Source organism: Anarhichas minor, unplaced genomic scaffold (assembly GCF_050575085.1).
Source record: "Anarhichas minor isolate MPS153535 unplaced genomic scaffold, ASM5057508v1 ptg000024l, whole genome shotgun sequence".
Classification (NCBI taxonomy): Eukaryota; Metazoa; Chordata; class Actinopteri; order Perciformes; family Anarhichadidae; genus Anarhichas; species Anarhichas minor.
In genome coordinates, this window is record NW_027466470.1 from 6,220,945 (window position 1) to 6,243,479 (window position 22,535).

The 22,535-nt window shown below is 40.7% G+C and overlaps 1 protein-coding gene across 1 annotated transcript in view; it reads right to left on the bottom strand.

Moving 5' to 3' along the window:
• Positions 1-87: 87 nt before the first annotated feature.
• Positions 88-22,535, bottom strand: part of egfra (epidermal growth factor receptor a (erythroblastic leukemia viral (v-erb-b) oncogene homolog, avian)) — a 41,437-nt gene continuing 18,989 nt past the window's right edge. Inside the window, exons 2-28 of the mRNA XM_076097849.1 lie at positions 21,693-21,844; positions 20,472-20,658; positions 20,215-20,346; positions 20,022-20,090; positions 19,681-19,799; positions 19,146-19,287; positions 18,545-18,661; positions 17,875-18,001; positions 17,675-17,748; positions 17,500-17,587; positions 17,164-17,363; positions 16,836-16,968; positions 16,297-16,387; positions 15,472-15,629; positions 14,107-14,148; positions 13,798-13,942; positions 13,434-13,556; positions 12,310-12,408; positions 10,901-11,086; positions 10,460-10,615; positions 9,197-9,272; positions 8,157-8,303; positions 7,889-7,986; positions 7,607-7,774; positions 5,382-5,429; positions 5,182-5,275; positions 88-4,040 (exon numbers count right to left, since the gene is read on the bottom strand). Of these exons, the coding sequence (XP_075953964.1) occupies positions 3,697-4,040; positions 5,182-5,275; positions 5,382-5,429; positions 7,607-7,774; positions 7,889-7,986; positions 8,157-8,303; positions 9,197-9,272; positions 10,460-10,615; positions 10,901-11,086; positions 12,310-12,408; positions 13,434-13,556; positions 13,798-13,942; positions 14,107-14,148; positions 15,472-15,629; positions 16,297-16,387; positions 16,836-16,968; positions 17,164-17,363; positions 17,500-17,587; positions 17,675-17,748; positions 17,875-18,001; positions 18,545-18,661; positions 19,146-19,287; positions 19,681-19,799; positions 20,022-20,090; positions 20,215-20,346; positions 20,472-20,658; positions 21,693-21,844 (3,515 nt within the window). The 3' untranslated portion in view covers positions 88-3,696. The remainder of the gene's footprint in view (positions 4,041-5,181; positions 5,276-5,381; positions 5,430-7,606; positions 7,775-7,888; positions 7,987-8,156; positions 8,304-9,196; positions 9,273-10,459; positions 10,616-10,900; positions 11,087-12,309; positions 12,409-13,433; positions 13,557-13,797; positions 13,943-14,106; positions 14,149-15,471; positions 15,630-16,296; positions 16,388-16,835; positions 16,969-17,163; positions 17,364-17,499; positions 17,588-17,674; positions 17,749-17,874; positions 18,002-18,544; positions 18,662-19,145; positions 19,288-19,680; positions 19,800-20,021; positions 20,091-20,214; positions 20,347-20,471; positions 20,659-21,692; positions 21,845-22,535) is intronic.

Genomic DNA, 22,535 nt, shown 5'->3' on the forward strand with positions numbered 1-22,535 from the left:
GGAGGCACTACATCTCCTAAAACCTATTTTTTAATTTCTTGAAATATTTAAAAACATTTGACAGCTTGTTTATGAAATACAACTGATTAGACTGTGTCAGGGATATAATTACTCTGTCCTGGATTTATTTCCATTGTTGTCCCTCCATCAACATCTTATCAGGACAGAGAAGGAAATCCAATGTCTGATATTAAGAAGCATTAGCAAACAGTGACCAAAGGGCAAGAACGTTTGAATCACATGAACACACAATGAATAACATGTTTCAGGAAGCAGACAAGGTAACACGTAATATAGTTTGTTTTTTTTAAAGATATAAAAGAAGTAAAAGACAACTTTTACATGCAAACTTCAATATACAAAAAAGTAAAAACAAATATGAAACCTTTTGAAGATTAGTCCGTTAAGGAATACTGTCAGGAAGTAGTGTGTACTTAGCCTTAAAGGTGTGCAAATCTGACTCTTCTTAAATTGAATAAGGCAGTTTATTTAATTCCATGACACCAAGAAAACCTTACCCAATTTAAACTTGAATCTTTGATGATATAAGTTTGCTCAACCGGCTCACATGTTATGACAATGAACATACCCACCTGTCATGTAATATCCTTTACACCATGTTTAACTGAATATATCAACTGCTATTGAATGCCAAATTTAGAACAATTATTCTAGTTTTGGTTCACCATGGAATTTTCTTCATGCAGAATCTTTATGGAAAGATAAAAGATTCATAACTATAAAAGAAAGATAAGGATTCTTTTGATGAATTTTAATATTATTATAAAATAACAGATCTTCAAATCTGAATATGCTTCTTTAAAACCCTTCGGTTTATTAATCATTAATGAAATCAAACAGTACATTGACAAAAGGTCACGATTGGTGTGTGCTCTTTTTCATGTGATCACTTCCTCCTGGTCTCTGTTAACGATTGGTTTCTCTAAAATGTGTGATCAATCCACTCTGATTAAAGCCAATCCAAACAGTCCTGATGAAGCAGATTAGATGAGTTTTAAACTGAAAAATTCCTTGTGTTGAATTGTCAATAATGGTAACAATGGATGTTTCTTTCCCCCTTACTTTGATTGTGCTCATTTAGTTACAAATATGTTGTTATTGAGACATACTTGAAACAAAGTTTTCAGAGGCTTCAAATCTAAATTTAGGAATATTTAATATAAATGTTATGTCTAACCGTACAGCCTTAAACATGTAGGACCTATAAAACAGTTTGCAATCTAATCTCTAGAATCTGCAGAAATATATACTAACTTCATCTCAAATGTAATGCATCTTTTACTCTAAAGTTTTAAATTGGTCAAAATCTGGTGTGTTGGCAGTTCATCGAGCGTGCAGTTTAATCTAATATTTTCCCCTCGGGTTAATATTTGAATTACCCCAAGTTATATATATTTATTTATTTATTATGTCCTGAACACAGCAGACAGCACCATATCTTGCCCTGCTGTTTAAAAAAACCCTTGTTCATTTAAATGAGTTACTCAGTCCCCACTAGTTTACATGTAGAACAGGGCCGTTAAATACAAGTTAAACTCCTGTTAGGTTTTAAACTGAATAACAGCATTGAAAGGGCATATTTAGGAAAATAAACAACATCAGCAACCCACACCACTTTTGATCAATGAAATATAAAAAGCTATTGTTTTATTCTGTGTATTCAATGAGATTGTGTCTCACATGCTCAATCAAGCTTCTTTTATCTCATCAGTGGTGGTTTCAAGTCACATCATCGGTGCTCACACTGACAGAGTGGATGTTGCTCCCTTCAGCTGATAATCTGCTCAATACATTTCATCAAAGTGTTGAAAGTCTTGAAGTTCTGCAGGCATCAAGATAAAACGACTTGAGTAGATCAGTGAATCACTGGGCTCCCAGTCCTTCCTGCATCTTGTCTCTTCACTTGTGAGCTGTGGGGGGAAACAAACCGTCTTTCCATAGAAAAAAAGAAGATTTATTCAAGTTCACTTTTGAATGAAATAATCACAATTCAGGAATAAGTGCATATTCACATATGATGTGACAAAACTGTGTACTGAGTATAAATTATAGGTGACTATTTTGGGGTATATTACAGTATAACCACTGTTTTCTGTACATGTACCTGTGTAAAATCTGCAAAAGTAGGCTTTCAGGTTGCTACAATAGTATATTCCTTTAAAACTAGGAATAATATTTGCAAAGTTTAATGGTCTTACAAGACTACAAGACTTTAAAGCTAGGAGCAGATTCATAGATATGTTGTCAACACCCTGTGTGAAACAACGGTCTACATTTTTGTTAAAAAAAAAATAAAAAAAAAAAAAAAAAGACAAGGAAAAGTCTCCAGCTACTAATATCGACACATTAGACCACAAACATCAGAAACATTCTTTGTTTCTGAGCCATTCAAATAGTCTGTAAAACAACTCATGTTTACAGGGAAACACATACTTCTAACACGTTACTCACATGACCTAAGACAGTTCTACCAGATTTTCTTCAACAAAAAAAAAAAAAAAAAAAAAAACTTTAAATCTGTTTTGTTGCATTCATAGAAACTTTAAGCTGCCAGTCAAAAAATGCTAACATTTGGAAGTAATCAGTAAGGAGGACCAGAAACTACTTCCTGGGTGCACAAACTGATGTGCCACAGTGATATAACGCTAACTTTGTGGGTCGACACAAATATGCTTCATGCTACAGGAGTGGTGCAGGTTTTCAACTGAAACGCGACCCAGTGTGAATACGACCACACTCACATATTTACCGTCACATTCTCTACATAGTGCGATATCACACATCAGGGGACACAGGAAACTCTTACCCTCTTGTCTATCTCTAAGAGAGAGAGAGAGAGAGAGAGAGAACAACAACCAGTTTGTAATACATACAGAACTGTCTTAGAGCATAAAAGTAACATTTAAACAAAACAATTCTCCAGTATTCCCATTTAAACTGACTGTACATTCTGTACATTGTAATATTTTCTTTCCTCGTTGACTCAACCTTCAGGATGAGCGTCGTCAGGCCTCTGAAGGACCACAACAGTCGAGCCAGCATTTTACTCTTAAAAACTCCCTTTAATCTTCTTGACTTAGCCACAGGGGCGTGCAGCGCCGCGTGTTGTCAACCCTTTAAAGTCCAACATGTCAATACTGTTGACTGATTGTGTATCTACCTTGTGACTCTACAACACAAGTACCTTCGGTTGTGATTTGGGTTGAGCTGGAAGTTTCTGCTCTTTGAAGTATCGAGCTTCTGCCTCCTAAAAATGGAGGCAGTTTACATCCTCTTTTCAAGCAATCTTTCACTGACACATAACATCAGTTCCAACATTTAGAGAGCTTTTCAGAAGAGCTTTTCACTTTCAGACGGGGGGGTTACGACATACGGACACAGAGCACATCTGATCCAGCAACTCTCAGGTCAACTGAGTCATCTTCCGTCCAGCTTTAATCAAGAAAAAGTCATTTTGTAGTTTGGTGGTGAGAAAAAAAAAGTCTTTGGAATGAGAGGGGTTCTGCCTGCATGCAAACAACACGGAAAGCTCGTACAAAGTGTCACTTGACTCCGTAAGACGCGTATAATAATTGATGGTACCACTTCGCTATGCCTTCTCAGCCTCAGCATCAATGCTCCTTATTAATGGAACAGGAAACAGTCTCCTCTGTATTGTCTGTATCCACTAAGTCCTCAGTCTGGGCCCAGGTACTCTGTGTTTTCAGCCGCTGGGATGTGTCCGTTGGCGTGGGTCTTGAAGGTGGGAGTGAAATCCTGTTGGTAATCAGGGTTGTCTATGCTATTCTGGGGATGGCATTTCTGAACGCTGTGGACCGTGCCGTTGGAGGTGAGCGGGAGGACGGCGGGGGACGTGATCTCGTTGAGGTACTCGGGTTCGATGCCCTCGTTTTTAAAGCAGTTCAGGTACTCGGTCTCCGTGTCGTCTGAAGAGATGGTGGGAAGGACGGTGCGAAGTGGACCCGGGTGCTGGTAGATGGGATTCATCACGTCTGAAACTCCGTTCTGGTTCATGTAGTCTGTAAGAAAGACACTGACATTAGCAAGGGCACTGGATAGTTTCTCATTAAGTGTACACACAGCTTAAATAGAAACTAGCAGGTAATTTATAAAAACCGAACAGAACATAATGGTGGCATGTTTCAGCCCATTAACTGCAAACCATTACATCCCTGCGCTGCTGATCATTTTCAGTTTGCAAATTGACTCCCAACCTTCCGGGCAGCCACGATTTAGAGTTAAAGGGCCAGTTTGCTATTTTTCCACATAAAGGTCAGTTTATTAAGTGTACTACTCAGTCTCTCATAACAATAAACAATATATTCTGTGTTACAAACTCTGGGCATTGAGTTTGAAAGAAGTAGATGTTTAGAAAGTGTTATCGAGACACATTATGGGAAATGTAGAATCCAGTGTTTTTAGATCTTCGTCCTTACTAAGGCCTAAAATTCAGGATATCCTGGCCTCTTGGCTGCATCGATTTTGACCAATCTTCCATAACTTTATGAAAGGGCAACACCAAAACAGTAGTGCACCAATTTAATGGTAGCAGGCAGTGAAAATCAACGTACAGACTTTAAAAACTTGCTTTAGACAACCAGCCAATTAAGTGCCTTTCATTTGATTTACGTTTTAAATCAAAGTTACATCAACATCAAGTGGCAATACAGTTGTGAGGAGCATCTGTTCTGAAAAATCTTCCTCAATGGTGCACTCAAGTATGTTATTTGCAGTCAAAAAGCTATGTATCTATGGGATACATTTTCCAAAGGATTAAAATCAAACAATAAGTAAATCCTGTTGCTGTGAAAAGGACAATGAGAATCTAGAAGTTTCTTAAGGTGGTACTGATGGTAATACATGTTTGATGTATTACACAGCCTAATGATGCCACTCCCCCCCCCCCCCACTGCAGGACTCCAAGACTAAAGATATATGCGCTAATGGGTACCATAAAACCACTGGAACAAAGACTACACCAAATAGTAAACGGCATTATGTTCTTCAGCTGTGGCAATAAGTACAGCAATATGCTCCTTGTGCACTAGATGTCCCTCTTCCTCTTCTTGTTCAGGGACAAGGGGAGAGCTCCACTGAGATTCACTTGAATAACATGAAAAAGTGGTGCCACTGAGGAGTTTGAAGTTGCAGGATACTTGCCTGGAGATGGCAGGAAGGCCTCGTCTAAAAGTTTGTCTGTGGGGTCAGGAATGTATCGGAGCACCACGCTTCCATCTCTGCTCGGGAATGCATTCTGCAACAGAGGACAGAGGTTGTTTTTGTAGAACTGTGGCACATAATACAAATCATTTAACAGAAAGATAGAAGTAATTTTCTTTAAAGGATTGATTTTCCCTTACGAATAATCCATTTCTGCTGTGGCACGTTCCAATGCTACTGTTCAGGCTCTGCAAAATAGATCATATAAACAAGAGTTAATGTCTGAATGCAGAGCAGGAAATTGTGTTTTATAGATCTATAACACATTTTGATATTCCTCAGTTATCCATAAAGCAGACATTAAGGGAAGAAAGGTTTAAAATGTAACCAAACAGGTAGTTTCAGTGCAATGCACAACACAAGCGGTCCACAATTTATTTAGGCAAATACTATATTTTTGTTATCTTTTTCTTTCACAGTATTTGATTCTTACTTCCTTCTTTTATTCATAGCTTCTTTAAAGTGCATTTCCTTCAGTCACTGTTTTATTTCAACACTTCTCAGTGGATAATAAGTTCCCTTTGAATAGTGATAGTAATGTGTGTTTATGGTACCCGAGGAACCAGAGCTGTCATCTCAGCACAAGCCGATGAGGATCGAAATAAACGAGTAGATTCATATTCATTCAGGCAATCTGACAAGCTTTGTCGTGTCTGTCAAAGTCTCGAGTCAAAGGACTGTGAACGGTGTTAAAACCATGGAAACCGAGCGAATAAAGAGAACAGAGTGACAGCTGTGGCAACGCAATTACTTTCAACAAGAAAAGGAAATTAAACACACTGAAGGAGCGACCATCTGTAAATAAATTATTCTGGACCCATAGTGGGCCATGCCCCAACAGTGATATTAAAAACGCAGGCTTATGCTGAGCTTTTATTGGACAACGATTTTAAAGAGTTGCCTGCAAAGGTAATTACACTTCGAAGCTTGTATGGGCTAACCAGGCTGTCAGTGGCCGGCAATGTTCCCAGATACAAGAGCCAGGCCTACGCATGGCCTTCACTGAACCTGGAGGAGAAGAGTTCTCCTTGTTCAGTTCTCATCAATCAAAGGGCACCTGGGAGGAAACGTGGGAGAGGGGATGATGATGAGGACGAGTGTGTAGGGGTCAGGAAGCGGAGGAATAGTCCCACTGGTGACACTTAAAGAGAATGAGGGCAGCTGGGTTCAGCAGGGTTCAGGTACGACTGGCCGCTCACATTCAAGTCGGATCTATTAGTTTAACGCTCCTCGCTGATCGATCATCTGGATTCAGTTTAACCGTCAGCGTTCTGCTTCTGCTGCTTCATGCGAAAGATAATTGCATTCGTTTATTTCCATTCTGACGCACAGGGTAATGATTTATGCAGAAATCCCATTTCCCAAAACACAGTTAAAATAGCACAATTACATTTTCAAACAGTTGACTGCATGTTGGTAAAGTGTGCACCGCTGGTGCAAGTTCTTAATCAATTAATGATGCGGTTTCTGGGAAATTGCTCGCTTCCTCCAAAGCAGCTGGTATTCCTCTTTCACTGTTTGGATAGAGAAGGTAAATGTGAGTGAGTCTGCCTTCTTTAGTAAAAAGGTATCTGTGTCTCATTACATGAACAGATTCCCTTTTTCTGTTGAATCTATATTATACAATATAAATGTGACAATATTCAGATATTTCCTAGATTTGTGTAAAACCTTTATATGATAAGAAGTACATGTGACTGACCAGCTCAACGGCTGCTATAGTTCAAATACTGACTGTGGCCCAGTATTTTCCAATATCTATGGGATACACAGGGTGTATAGTTCAGAAATGGGCCTCTCTCACTCTCTCTCGCACTTTGGTTTTCCTTTATTTAACTTGTTTGTGTAGTTGAATGTTTCCTGTAAGTGGACAGTCATACAAAATATCTTGTGAGGTACTGTAGGATGTCTTCTCAGTAAAACTACACCACCTTGTGGAAGCTCTAAATACATAGACACTAATCAGTGTTCACAGTGAGTGACTCAGAGGCCAGTTGGGTTAATAAATGATTTTGGTCAGTGCATGATTGTTTGCCTACACTTATTTCATGACCAAAGAAAAAAAAAGAAATAAATAACTTCTTGCCTTGAACATTCATCAAAAATGGGCCAGTGGTTTGGCAGTGCTGGTTTTCTATTTTTGAAATGTCTGACCACAAAATGGATATAATTCTCCCTTCAAATATATTTTTATTAAATATCAGCTTTTTTTCAGCCATGCGGGATGCATCATAGTCTCTGCTTTTGCAAAAAAAATCTGAGCTGCCGTACCTAAATGTCAGCTGAGACAGAGAGGCAGATGGACCTACACACACTTGATCCAACACCTTTGATGTGTGTGTGTTTTTTCTATGAAGTAGCTTACTGTGGAGTGAAGCAGCGGGGTGGTGGACTTGCTCCGGCTGTTGAAGAAGCCATGTTGTGGCACCAGGTACTCGTCCGCATCCACAGGGTCCTCCATGCCCTCCCTGCTGATCAGGCTGCGGTACATTCTAGTGTCTGTGGGACTCGGCAGGTGCATGCGATCATCGCCCTGGAATAGAAATAAAATGTACCTCGTCATCTCGGTGTGTCTAATAGGTTACTACATTTACATTATCAAATAAACTGAAGTTTCAAGAGTGTCAGATCTGAGGTAAAATCACACCTGGATGACTAGATATCGAGGAGGATCCCGAGCCATTTTTGAGAACTCAGCTATTAGTTCCCGAAAACGCGGTCGGCTATCTGCGTCAATCATCCAACCTGTACAGACATATCAGCAGATATCATCATGAGACAAGAAGATGACATGAGACCTTTAACGTCTGTGGGGAAATTATCGGAACTTCAGCAGCAGCGTATTTTAAAGGAAATGATCATATGAATACATTTCGGAAAAGCAGAAGCTTTCAACCGCGGCCCACCGAGCTTACATTTCACCATGATCATGTAGACATCTATGGTACAGATTGGCGGTTGAGGCAGTCTCTCCCCTTTCTCCAGGACCCCGGCTATTTCACTGGCTGGAATCCCGTCATACGGTTTGGTCCCAAATGTCATCAGCTCCCAAACGGTTACGCCTACAGAAAGGAAGACAGTTGGTACGTGTCAGTCTGCTGAGCTGTCATTCACTTTGCTTTGCTCCCAATAAAAGAGAGGAAATGAGAGTGACAGGAAGTAAGCTTCCCGAATATCACACAGTATCAAAATAGCTATGTTGACAAATTGGCTCTGCCTGCAGGAGTGGGAGTTGGCAGGATGCATCTCTCTGTTGGAAGAGCTGAAGTAACTTCTGCCAGGGTCTGCTGATGCTTATGCCATATTGAGCGGAAGGCAAGATCAAAACCCTTGGGAAAGGAACATTTGGAGCTGGCCCACACAATAAAGTTGTGCTGTGTGTGAATGCATCTGTGTATATCTGTGCTCCTGGTCTACGTGGCGTGCTCTCCTGGTCTACGTGACGTGCGCTCCTGGTCTACGTGACGTGCGCTCCTGGTCTACGTGACGTGCGCTCCTGGTCTACGTGTGCTCCCGGCTCCTGCTGTGGCAGCAACCTCTTCTGACGCGATATTGTCCCTCTGAGACCGCTGGTGTTTTGTGAGGTCACAGTGACCTTTGACCACCAAATTCTGCTGAGTTCATCCTTGAGTCCAAGTGGATGTTTGTGCCAAAGGACAGATGGACGGACGGACAACCCGAAAACATAACGCCTTGGTCCACGGCTGTCGCTGGCGCAGAGGCATAAAATACTAAAATGCCTTTCCTCTCTTTGCCTCACTTGCTGTTAAAACACTTTATTTGGCAATGAATGCACATTTCTCCACTGAGACTGTCACCAAAACTCCTCGGGAATACAGAAACAGCTGTTTTATATATATCTGAAGCTGCACAAGGATTTAGCTCAGTCTGCATCGCAAGCAGGGCTCATGCCTCACTGGGTTAGAGGTCCAGCAACATAAAGCACTACACTTACCATAGCTCCATACGTCACTCTGGTGTGTGTATGTTCTGTTCAGGATTGATTCAAGAGCCATCCATTTAATTGGTACCTGCGGAAAAAAAAAAAAAAGTAGAAATGTAATAATCTCCAAATATTGCAGTAACTTACTTACGTGAAGAGAAGCTTGTTGAGACAGCGGCCTCAACTGTACACTTGCCAGTGGACTCAACAGCAATGTCTATCATTTTTGTATCTTGATATCGTCTTGTCAAATTTGTCTTCTTTATTCAAATTACTGTATTACTTTGGTAAATTGAAATCCATTTCTGTTTTTCCCATTTACAGTATGTCATGTAACTGTACTGTCACCTAGTGGTGCAGAATTGCAATAGTCACACATATAAAATCAAACATTTCAGAAATGTCAACACAGTTTGCGTCACAAAAAGCTTAAAAAATGATTTCTGTGATGGTTTCCTGCAGACGGAAGTCTCATACTAAATGGATGTCTCTACCCTGTCTGGAAAACTGTCCTGTCCTGTTCAATCAATAACTAGTTTGATGCAATTCAGAATTGCATCAAACTAAAACAAATAGAAGTGTCAGCAGTAGCAAGAGTCTATGTTTGAGGGTCCAGTCCAGCTTTGTCTGGATGAATTTCAAAGAACTGCACATCTGACCGTCCGGTGAGAACGGGCAGATGTCAGGGGAAAAAAATAAACCACTGATGTAATAAAGTTACAACATAAGGTAATACAGCAATAAAGAGGAGTTCTACAGTATTATTGGATTTTAGACCAAGTTAAGCAAAATAATGCACATTTGGGGTAATTATCATATTATGGGAAAAGTATTACATCATCGGGTGCTACGGAAATAAGTGTATAGGTCACACTGTAATTACAAGTAAATACAAGCGCTACACATTTTCCTGTGAGGGAAAACAGTGCTTTCAGTTTCTCAAAGAAAACACTGATAAGAGAAGGAACTTATCTGATTTGTTATTTCTCTTCTTTCTGACAGAACTATTAATACTCACTTACATAAGATACAATCTAGAGCAAAACTAGAAATGCAAAAATAACATCTCTCATTCATCTACAGGAAGTCATTCGTCTAACAAAGATCACATTTGTAACAGGCTATAAAAGCATAAATATGGTTGCTCTTAGGCCTATTTGAGTGCAACAACAAATAATGACAAGACAAAAAAGGGGCAGACAAACACTTTAATTTAAACTTATTTTTATAATTTGAAAATACTTGTGACAGTTCCTACTTTAATCTTCAACCAACCTTTCCGCCATCTGCATGGTACTCTTTCTCATCCGCGTTGAGGAGTTTGGCCAGACCGAAGTCGGTGATCTTGACATGTTGAGGAGTCTTCACCAGGACGTTTCTCGCTGCCAAGTCACGGTGCACCAAGTGGCGCTCCTCCAGGTAGTTCATACCCTTTTGTCAAACAAACGATGAAGTTGTTACATAAGCACAGTGTCCTTGGAAACACTGCTTGATCAGACATGATCAAAGTTGTTAAAGTGCTTTCAAAATAGACTTGTCATCATCATATAATAAGTCATGTCATTCAACACTTAAAGGCAGGATGTACTGTGCTTTATAGCAGTTGCAAATCAAAAGAACTTGACTTGCTCTGCAGAAATACTCAGTGACTTTTGGATTTATCATTATGTCGAATAGACCATAACATGTAATGTCTTCACAAGGTTTCTCTCTTACCTTGGCTATCTGCACACACCAGTTGAGCAGGTACTGGGAGCCGATGTTGTCCTTGTTCTCTTTGACATAGTCCAGCAGGCAGCCGTAGGGCATCAGCTGGGTGACGAGCTGCACAGTGGACGTCAGGCAGATGCCAAGCAGACGACACACGTGGGGGTGTTCAACGCTGGCCATCACATAAGCCTCCTGCAGGGTTAGGGTTAGACATGCGAAAAAGAGTTTTAACACTCAATGTTTTCTATTACACAAACGACACCCCGTATCTAGTGCATGGACAAAAGGAGACAATTGGCATTCACATTGATGGATTGAAGGTGCAAAAAATGAAATTGTCTGTTTGAGAAAAGCGTCTTACAGCCCATTCCGTCTTCCACTGAAGCAATATTGGAAGAAAGTCTACATTTATTCTGGAAACTGATAGCTTAAGAAACATGACATTTGTGGAAATATCTGGTGTTTGGTGATAAGTTTCTTAGCAGCAGTCATGTCCAGCCAAGCATGTTTTATGTGGATCAGCTGAGTGGAAACTCAGTCGTCATAAAAGAAAAACGAATTAAAGAAAAAAACAAAAACTTGAGGATAATCTGCACTGGCCACCACCAAGGAGCTCTGTGCAAACAGCACTTCAAACTGAGCTTTATTTAGTAGATTTCCTGTCGGGAGTACATTAATTGTACCCCAAATATTTTCGACATGACCAATAAAGTATCATAATTGTTCAGTAAAGAACCACTTGATTGTTAGGAGCTCTGTAATTTTGACAGTCTGATGAGGAAGAGGCTTTAAAACGCACATTTAAAAACAAGCCTCTGCCCTTAAGACATGACGTTCAGAGGATGTGTACGTCCACCACAAGCTCCAGATGTGCAGTGACTGAGCAACGCGCCCACAAAGTCACAGGATCTAAGATGCACATTCAGCCGTTTGCGTAATGCATTTTGAGCAAGCTGCTTTCTCAGTGCGGCTACAGGACTGCATTCCTGTCCAGAACACATCAGCCTTGGATTAAAAACCAACACCCACACACAGCCCTCTATTTCCTACAGCCCCGTAAGAGCATCACCGTGAAGAAGAAACATGACCCATTCCCTTTTACAAGGAAATTAAGTAGTCGTTAGTTTCAAATAACGTTGCATGTGCTATAAATCACAGGATGCATTACAGTTGAATTGACACATGGGAAGCTTTCATTCAATTTGTGCAACACATTGAGGTTGACTTTTAATCCAGTCGAAATATTGTAATAATGTCCATAGAGGTTTGAGCTTTTATATGTGATTTCCCAGCAGCAGCACACACTTTGCTGAAGTCGTCTGGGGAACAACGTTTTAAATGAATGGCTTTTCCTAGTTCTGACTCAGAATTACAGTTAAGCTTCAAAAAGGTACCACATAAATCATTAAACCTACATCCAAGATGTCTTTGTTTGCTTTCGGTGATGTGGCCTCTCTCAAAACCTTGATGGCCACCGGGATCTTCACATCCTCTCCCTCTGGAACCCACAGGCCCTGTACGGACACAAGTTTGTCATTTGACATGCTTTAATTTCACCGGAATCATCAAGTGAGCGCAAGTACATACATGCAATGTACAGTACAATTACAAAATGCTGAAGTGTATGTATTTCAACACTTTGTACTATATTTGTGAGGACCCTTGCTTCCCCGCCCCCCCCAAAACCCAGTGGTGGAAAATATTTAAAGTACATTTACCCAAGTACTGGGCCTAAGTACAATTTTGAGGCACTTGTACTTCCATTTAGGTTACTTTCATACTACATTGCAGAAGATAATATCTACCTTAATACCTTTCACTACACTTCATGTATTCAATTGCTGTGTTTACATACAAAACTTATGACCAGTCAAAATATATGTAACATGTTACTTGTAATAGAGCACTTTTGTAATGCCAACTATAGATGCCAATACTTCTTACACCACTGACTTAACCTAACCCCAACCATGACTTTTGTGTTTTCAACCATAGTCCTAAAACCAAGCCTTAACCCTCAAATAGCCCTTTGAAAGAATGTCCTTACTTTCTAAAAATGTCCTAACTCTCAAGGTCTGACACTTAAATTGGTCCTCACAAAGATATCAATTCAAAAGCACACATGCACACTGTTTTTTGTTCTAAGTGAGACAATGGCATTGACTTACATTCTCTCTCTGGAGAAAACGTTAGCCTAAAAGCAACCCTAAAATAAAGGCCTAACTTTGTAGAAATCAGCCTTTTGTCTCCTTATGAGCGAAAGTCCCCACAGTATACTGTTAAACACGTATCCCCACAGTGAGATTAATACGACTATATAGATACACACATACACACAGCACTGAAAGTGAGAGTGGAGTCACTCTTCACTCATGCATGATCTGGCAAGTTAAAAATGTGTCTTTTAATTGAAAAATTGACAACAGATGAAAACACTGGTTATGTAAACTTGGCACGTGGAGTACTCCTGAGCTCCAGCTTCAATAAAGTTCAGCGCTGGAGCGGAATTTTGAGACACAAACCTGAAGCATGTTATTACCTTGTAAACTGTCCCAAAAGCTCCTGATCCCAGCACTTTGATTTTCTTAAATTCGGGTTCCTTCAGAATCCGCAGCAGAGCCTGGTTTGGTGCCTCTCCACTTGGCGTCAGAGGTTCAACCAACTGTAAAAGAAAAAGTGAATATCTTACATACTGTCGTGCAAAGAGCTCTGGTGATTCATTCAAAAATGCACTGTAGGTGCAATATTCTAAAGAAATCATACAAAAAAAAAGTAAAATACTGTTAACATAATATGAAATTGATGCAGTGTACCGTCTCTGCATAAAGCAGGCTTGTATCTCTGTAAATGATCATCAACAGACTAACATCTGGACGTCTCCCGACTCAGTCCCCTCATCTTACCTCTTTCTCTTGGAGAAGTCTGCGCATGGTTCTCTTCCTCTTGATGTGGCGTCGGCGGAGCAACACAAACACAGACAGGCCTGCAATAAGAACGGCCAGCAGCCCACCGACTACACCGGCCGAAATCATGGAAAGGCCAGAGCGGCTGAAAGACAGGTGGGAGCAAATTTAGGAACGCAGATAGAAAACAGAGCACATTCACGAATTCAATATACAAGGAGAGATGAGATTAGAATGTCCAACTTAGGCAAAGTCAGCATGCCAGTGTATAATTAAGCATCAGTGATGAGTGTTACTGTATTTACTCACCCTTCACCTCTCTGGCAGCCTTTGAGACCAGGTCCCCTGCACCTGTAAAGAAGTCAACGCAAAGAATATGATGTAACCGTACCATCATTTTTTGATTTCACACTGCATAAATCACAAGTCAAGTTTCTCTATGAAGCTAAAACAAGCAATCAGGAACAAAGGCGTTGCAATCAGTGTTCATCAGAAAATCTGTAACTGTTGCCACACTTCTATGTTTCCTATTTCATTTCAACACGCGAGTGCAAAAACAATGAGAAGATAACTCCTTCCAGCAAAAGCATCCAAGTTTTCTGCAAAAGTCTACAAGAGTAAATATTTTGAATGCATCGATCACTGGGGGGCTACTGGGGTCTGTTTCGTTCTTGTAACGGGTGTAGTTAGGACCCAGGAGCAGTACGACAACACCAGGACTGGTATGATTTGAGTTCTTTATTTGCAACACACGACAGGCAGAAGATTCTCTGGAAGAATCCGACAGGTTTCTCGTGGTCAAGGACAGGAGGGCTGAGTAAGTTACCAGGGCAGAGGCAAGGCGAGGTAGTCCGGGACAGGCAGGGTCGGCAACAGGGAATCAGTCCAAGGGTGAGTGAGGGAAAGTTGAGCATGAATGCAAAGAACGATCTGGCAGTGAGTGTGTCTGAGGCAGGGGTTTAAATAGTGAAGAGGCAGAGTGAGCAGGTGAGAGTGATGAGCTGATGAGGTGAGTGTGACTGGCAGGTGCCCTGAATGAACTAATTAGGTGAGTGAAAGGTGGATAGAAGTGACAGAGCTGTGACAGTTCTATGTAGTACAATGAAACATACGAGTTGTGGACATACTTCATCATATTTTATTTCATAAAAGTTGTACGATACAGCTACAAAAGCCCATCCACCAAGGACCGATGAAAGGACGATCTGGTATCCCTGAACCACAGTAACCATCAGGATACCAACCAGCCGTGACCACAGCGGTTGATAGTCCATCAATGTGAACATTAACTCTTTAACTCATTAACTCAGTTCATTTCTGTCAGTTATTTGTTTTGTGCAGACCTCTATCCGTTGAATACTGAAATGAAACCAATAGTAAACAGTTATATAATTAACTTTATTTATCATTAAAATAAAATCTCTTGTATATTCTTTTAATCTTATACTCCCAGATTCTTCCTATATTTTCCTATTTTATCATTAATCTCAGCAAAGATTTCCTCATGTTAGCCTCTCCCTCTCCCTCTCCCTCTCCCTCCAGTATGTGCCAACAGAGCCCCAGCTGACCCTTCTCGCTTGGATTAAGTAACTGCATCAACATTACGACAGACAAATGTTTGCAACACAGAGAAAGGCAGTGCCAGTTCTCAGGTCAGCTGAACAACGATTTTACCCTTGAGTGCAGTTTTTGTGGCACAGCTTGCAAACTTTCATCTCATCTGCGTATTTCCACACCAGCATGTCGTCCTCCCCTGGCACGCCTTGGGGACATCGAGGCACACAGAACAGGCCGTCTTGGAGGTTGGCACACTTGGTACAGTTTCCAGAACCCTGAAAGAATAATAGAAAAAACTCTATTTACAACTCTCTCTCTCTCGAGTAGTAGTAGTAAATATTATGTGAATGACTCTGTCTCATAGTAATTAAGCAAGCTGCATCCATCTTCCTCATGAAGATGTAAATGTTTGGCAATAAAAAACCCACCCAGAAGTGTCAGGTGGTTTAGTTTTGGCCAGTAAATCTATGTTCACTGAGAGACTTATTGCAATCAAGTTCTGCAATGTAATACTTTCTTTCACAGTGTCTACTTGTCTTGTCAATAACAACATCCTACTGTACATTCCCAGTTAGTTACAGCTCTTTAACCAGCTCCAAAAAGGTGGCGTGGTTGCTTTCAGTCAAAGACGAGATTATGAGCATTTAAAAGTAGACTGTGGGCCAACTAGAGCAAACATCCACACCCCTCTTCCCAAACACAACATGCCTTGTGGCTACACTGCATTATGGTCTAATAAGGCTTCTGTTGATGGAGAAATGGGTAGCGCCGAAACTTCAGCAACAGATTTCATGCTGCGTAATTGTTGTAATTTGTGGTCTACAAGAACATGAAATATATTGGTGACATTTTAGATTCATGAATAATGTCCACAAAACATTTTCACAGTATTTCCCCCCCTCATTTTGAATTGCAACATATAGTTTGGTGTGACACACATACAGGTTCATTGCAGGTTGTGGTCCCATTCATGCGTTGACACTCGGGGTGACACTCCATGCAGGTTTTATTCACGACAACCTCCCGAGGCTCTCTGCAAAAACAACAACAAAGCTGACAGACTGTCGCCGCTGGCTCGCCTCATTTCAAACAGTTACGTACGTGTGAAGCAAAATTCTTGATCCCTTTTTTGAGGGCATGAGTTAAATTGTAAGCATGTCGAGATTCAATGTTTGACAGAAATCTGCAAAGATAAACAGATGTGAGTGAATGTGCCATTTCAGCTACAGTGTTTGTCTTATATCTGCTGGAGGTTTAACTTCAAAATACCTTGGAATCGTTCTTGGTCTTTCAAGTGATTGAATAACAAATCCCCAGTGTCTAACGTCTAGCCTGGAAAGCTTGTGGTATGAATATATACTTTTAAAGGAGTTAACTGTAGAGGACACAGGTCTGATGTTCAGACTGTATGTTTGTCTTAAACAAGGAAGACTGCATTTCAAAACTTAAAACAGGCAGAACAAGACAGATTCCTCCCTTACCCCTCCAGGATGTTGCAGGAGTCAACACAGCTCCCATCACGGCTATGGTCACGGCAGGCGAAACACATGTCCGGGCCGGGGCCCCAGCAGCTGTCTGTGGAACACTTCCTGTCACAAGTGTTGTTCCTCAGGGCTGAAAACAAACATATTATCTCAAGAAGGGATCTTTCCCGCATAATTATCCAATTTTTAGATTAGACTTTTTAAATTATAATAAAAACAATTATTAAATGTAGCTTGTGCATTGCGTAATCAGAAGTTACAAAAACAAAACAAGAAAAAAAAGTGGTCTGGCTGAATTCTCCGTGGGAAACCAATTGTAATTTACCACATGTGGCAGCGTCAGCATTTTCCTCTATGGTAGCAGTTTGGCTTTCTGATTTGAAAAGCCCCTTCCAGTGGCTTTTGTCTGTGTAGCAGAGGTTTCGGTTCTTAAGGATGACAACGTCTCCATCGCTGATTTCTTTCAGGGAGCGAAGGCCCAGGTAGTTGATACCGAGCTGAGCCATAATAACACTGCGGCTACCCCTACCAGAGACAAAATGGTGGAACAGGAAGAGAAGAAGAGAAAAAGGAAAGATTTTATGACAGCCTTGGGAAAAACAAATTCATTGCTAGTGATCGAGTGGTTGTGAATCTACGGAGGTCTTTACAAGGAACATACCGTTTTGTTCGTCCTCGAACGATCGCCAGATTCTCAAAAGGACTGAGTGAGTTCATGTTCTCTGGCCACGTTTGAATCAACAAGTATCCTGAAGCAACAAATTAGTTGTTAGTTGTGAAACTGATTAATGTGGATTTAATGTGTCATGCATTACTCATGTCTTATGCACTCTTACCAGTAATTTCCTTCACTGTCTTAAACACATCAAGCTGGGAAGGGTCCATCTTTGGTGTATTGGTATACGCATCTCTACAAATAACAAGAATGCACATGTTGTCTGCCATTAATAAAGGTGCCCGGTGATCTATTGCAGTAAATAGTTGATTTACACAAAGAGGCATGAAGGCTGTAAGGCTGTTGATGTCCTTGACTCACCCATAAATCGATGGGTGGATGATAGCAATGTTACCATTGATTTTCGTGCAGTTTCTAAATGAGTCAATGTTGGTGGCATTGATAGACAAGATGTTAGTCAGGTTTCCAGCCCCAAGTCCATTACACACTGGAAACAAATCAGTAGAGAAAGTGTTTTAAAACTCTTGACCATACTCTAATTTTGGTATAAAGCTAAACCAAACTGAGCAAGGTATTTTATTGAAGGCAAACTGTGTTGCAGTACTTTAGTAGTTGTAGTATTCAGACACTTTACCTCAGTAAAAAAAGCAATACCACCTTTTAAAGCATAGTAAAAGTACTAATTATTATCAGCAAAATGTAAAGTATCAAAAGTAAAAGTATTGACTATGCCAGAAATGTTTTCCCTTAAAGTGGCATATTACTGTATTATGTATTATGAAATTGGATCATTACTAGTGGTGTATTAACATCAAAGTAGCATTATAACAATTTTACATATTATTACGTGGATTATTTCATAACAATGTATAACATTTTATATTCATTTTAAGTGAATAATCCTATTTCCAAAAAACAGTTAAAAAGTAGAATTGTAATGACGCACAGTACTTGAGTAAATGTACTCACCACTGCAAACACAGTGTATGAGTCAGAAATAAGTCCCCAGGTTGATAGCTTAACCCCCTACCTTTTGGGCACAGTCCGTCACACTTGGCGCACTTCCTGATTCCTCCCTCGTCCACCTCGAATGTGTTAACACTGCACGTCCGCACACACGCTCCATGATCAGTTACAACATAGTTATCTGGAAAGATTTCAACATGCATTACTTCAAACCAATCTAAATGTGCCTTTAAGCATTAATAACCTGTATGAGTTATACCATAGTATGACTTTAGGTACATCATAATGATGCAGGCCTTACAGTATGCATGTAGGGTGAGTAATACTGGGACAGACTGTCTAAGTTAAACTGATGAGGAACAGTTGTTGCATTAACACGCCCTGAAACTCAATCATTTTCTTTCTGTGTTTCTGCAGTTTATAATTAAACTTAGACAAACAGTAACCACTGAATGTGTAACAGCCCTGAAGGACAACCTGGGCACTTGTTCAACATACCACAATGTGAAAAAGCTCATAATCATGCATGATGTGTTTCATTTTGGCCAATGAAGCCTCGTTTTACTCTTATTCATATTGACTGTCAGCTACAGCGCATGCCATAAATCACCCCCGTCTCCTACGTACAACTAAACGGCACCCCCAATAAGTTTATCCGTCCTTACGTGGGCAGCTCTTGACACAGGTGGCCCCGTAGTTGTACTTTCCAAGTGGGTTGGGTACCAGCTGGTGCAGGTTGGGGTCGTAGCGCATGAGGCCCGGGCAGGAGTCCTTACACACCCCTTCGTCCTGGAAGTCCCGACAGGCCTGCAGCACAAACAACAGTCATCCAGTACACTGGGACCATAACAGAGCACCGATCTTATGATAACACTGCATTCCTCTACAGTCAAGGCTTAATCCCCAGAGCTGCACAGAGAGGGAGAGCAGACGCCGCTACTCGAGGCACTGCCAAATGAAAGATTGTATCAGCAGTTATAAGTGTCATTGGTACTGAAACCAATGACAATACTTCCGATTATAAAAACAGATGCTGCTGAGTGACAGATTTGTTTTCTTGGAGGCTTCTCATCCAGATTTAATGGATGCATGCAGAAGTATGAAACATTCAGAGTGTTTTGTCGTTCAAGCTCGTCTCTTCCCCAGCTCCTTTATCGTATCATTACTCTTGTCAGCTATGTGAAGGTGTCTTTCTCTCACCAGACAGTCGGTGGGCCGCGGTCCTGTGCAGCCTGCAGCACAATGCTCATTACAGCAGTCGCTGGGTGAAGGCCCTTTGCATCTCTTCGAGCACTGCTGTGCACAGTTCAGCTTTGTTACTGCAAAAAAAGAACGGGACAAAGTCGGTATAATGGCCTGTAGCAAGTATTCTGTTTTCTATTCATTTTTAATTTTGGAGCCATATTAAGTCTGTTCAAATTATAGCAAAAACAACGGAGCATGGATGGATATACTGTACACTAACAAAAATATACCGATTTTAAAATATTACCGTTGTTTTTTTTCCCAAGATAGAATTAAATAACTGAATAAGAACTCACAGTTCTGACAGTTTTGAGGACCAGGTGCCCAGCACGAACCATTGAAGCAGCTTGGGTCGCATTTTTTACCTGTAAAATCAGACCACAAGAAAAAAAAAAAACAGGGTGAAATGTTTACTTCGCACCCTTTAAATTCTTCAACATCACATGATGAATTCCTGTGCGACCATCTGCTGTGAAATGTTTCACTTACAACGTGGATGGCTGATGGCCAATGGGAGCACCATTGTGGGTTTGCTGTCAGCATTGACAATATCATACCACTGTATCGTTTCCACATTGCACGGCTGGTCGTTCCCAAACTTAACACCTCCTTTAAGAATTTCTGCAAAGAAAAGCGTGAATCCGATAAAAATACACAATGAATGAATTAATTACAACACATCACTGTTTTTACAGCTTTATAGCAACATATCACAGGGAACCGAAGACATGTAGAAGTGGACTGACCTGTCAGGCTGGTCAGAAGAAGCTCACTGGTGACCTGATTTGTAGCTTTCTCATAATTGGTCAGCATAGCGAGGCCAAACATTCCCTCATAGAGCGAATGACCTCGAATGATGCGCAGGTTCTGCAGAGGAATCCTGGATGCTGTGTTGAGGGCGATCAGCACATAGCCGCCCACTTCTTCAATAGACTGAGGAAGAAAAGAAAAAGAGAAAGCCTTGCTGTGAATTGAAGTAGCTAACGTGCAAAGCCAGGGGTTCTCCAAGCGAAAAATGAAGTCAAATAAGATAAGAACTGAATCTGCAGGAATGGGATTTCCTGCAGTTATATACATTTATATCAAACGTATATAAGAATGTGTGCAGCCCGAGAATGCAGCCCGAGAATGAAAAAATGAGGGGGGACAGAAAAATAGGATTTTAAAACTGAGGAGGTCATACCGTCTCCTCAGTAGACCTGGAACTATTGCACGATATCTGCTGACTGTATGTTTTTTCTGTGTTTGTGTCTTGCATGCGAGTGAGTGAGCGTGTGTGTGGTCCCTCGTCACATCTGCCCAGTGTTCACAACCTTGTCGTTACAGCTGGTGTTCGAGCAAAGCTCCAACCGGAGCGTCATAAACACATTGAATCATCCGTCACTGTGGACTCACTTCTCCACTGATTTAAATGATCTGTACTGAAGGGATAAGAAGAGCCAGCGAAGATCCAGGATAGATTGTCTAGCAAACTGGATTCAGACCACCAAAGAGATGATGGAAAACTTCTCCCATCTGTAATGTGCACGTTTAGCCAGGGCGAGGAGAAAAATTCAATATGACAATTTATCGTCTTTCAGTGGAATCGTACCTAGATTAAATCATTTATTGTGTCATCTAAATTGATAATAATAAGCACACACTAACTCAAATTTCTCAGAAGTTCTCACGTGAAATATTTTGAGGATATGAATATCGTTTCAAGATTGTAGTTTTGTCTTTTCGTCATAATTTACACGACCACTCAGTTCTCTGCGATTAACAAACTGTTATGTTCATTTTGCACTGCTCTTAGTTAAATGAGAAAATACTCAGTACTTTTCATTTGTCAAGTATTTACTGAATTACGAGAAAACATGTTGTATTGTGCTATATATCGTTATTGAGATAAGAAATGACCAATATCAAGATGGAAGTTTTTTGCATTACGTTTAAGCCTCCACCGCTATAACGAGTACAGTCCTTACCGAGAGGAAGGACAGGTCACGGTGGTCCTCCATGTGGGTGACCTCCAGGTTCTCCAGGACCACAGTGCAGTTGATGTAGGTCTTCACCATGTTCAGGTAGTGGTCATCTGTAGAACCCAGGAGGTTTAAACGGTTGGTGATGCCTTGGCATTCTGCAGGAAAAGACCAAAAAAAAGAAAAAAAATAAAAATAGAAAAAAAGAAAAAAAAAAGAAAGTGTATTTGTGTCAGAAACTGTAACAGTGCTGTAACCGCCTGGCTCAATTTATGACTGTCTGTGTGTGTCTCTGTTTGTAAATTTGCTCCGCACAGTCATAACTTGGCCGACTTTCAAGTGAAAATAGCCGTTCTTGTGTTGCATCTACAATAGGAATCAAATCTCAGCGACCAAGTGAGTTCTGGCTCATGAGTCAAAGGGAGCTGGCTGTATTTATACTGGCAAAGGCCTGAATCTTTCCACTGCTATGCGGGCTAGTTAAAACAACCACTGCGACCAGCATCTCCAGGCCCATTGTGTCATTTCAGAAGAAAGGAATTTGGTGTGTCACAGATTCCATGACATTTGTGAGTATGTTTCATGGGGAAACTTAAGCTCTCCGATTCTCACAATGGATAATCGGTCTCAATAACTTCAGCCGAGTTTAGGTACATCTGATGCTGTGGCGAGTTCTTGACTAAAAAACAACTTAGGGGTTTACATCAACCGCTGATCACGCACCTTCTCGACTTTTCAGTGCCAATATCAACAAAGGCACGATAGAAAGATTCACAGGTTTACGATTGTGTGCTGATAATGCACCCTACCTGCCCTTTATGCAATAAAGTATTTGGATAAGGAAGGCAG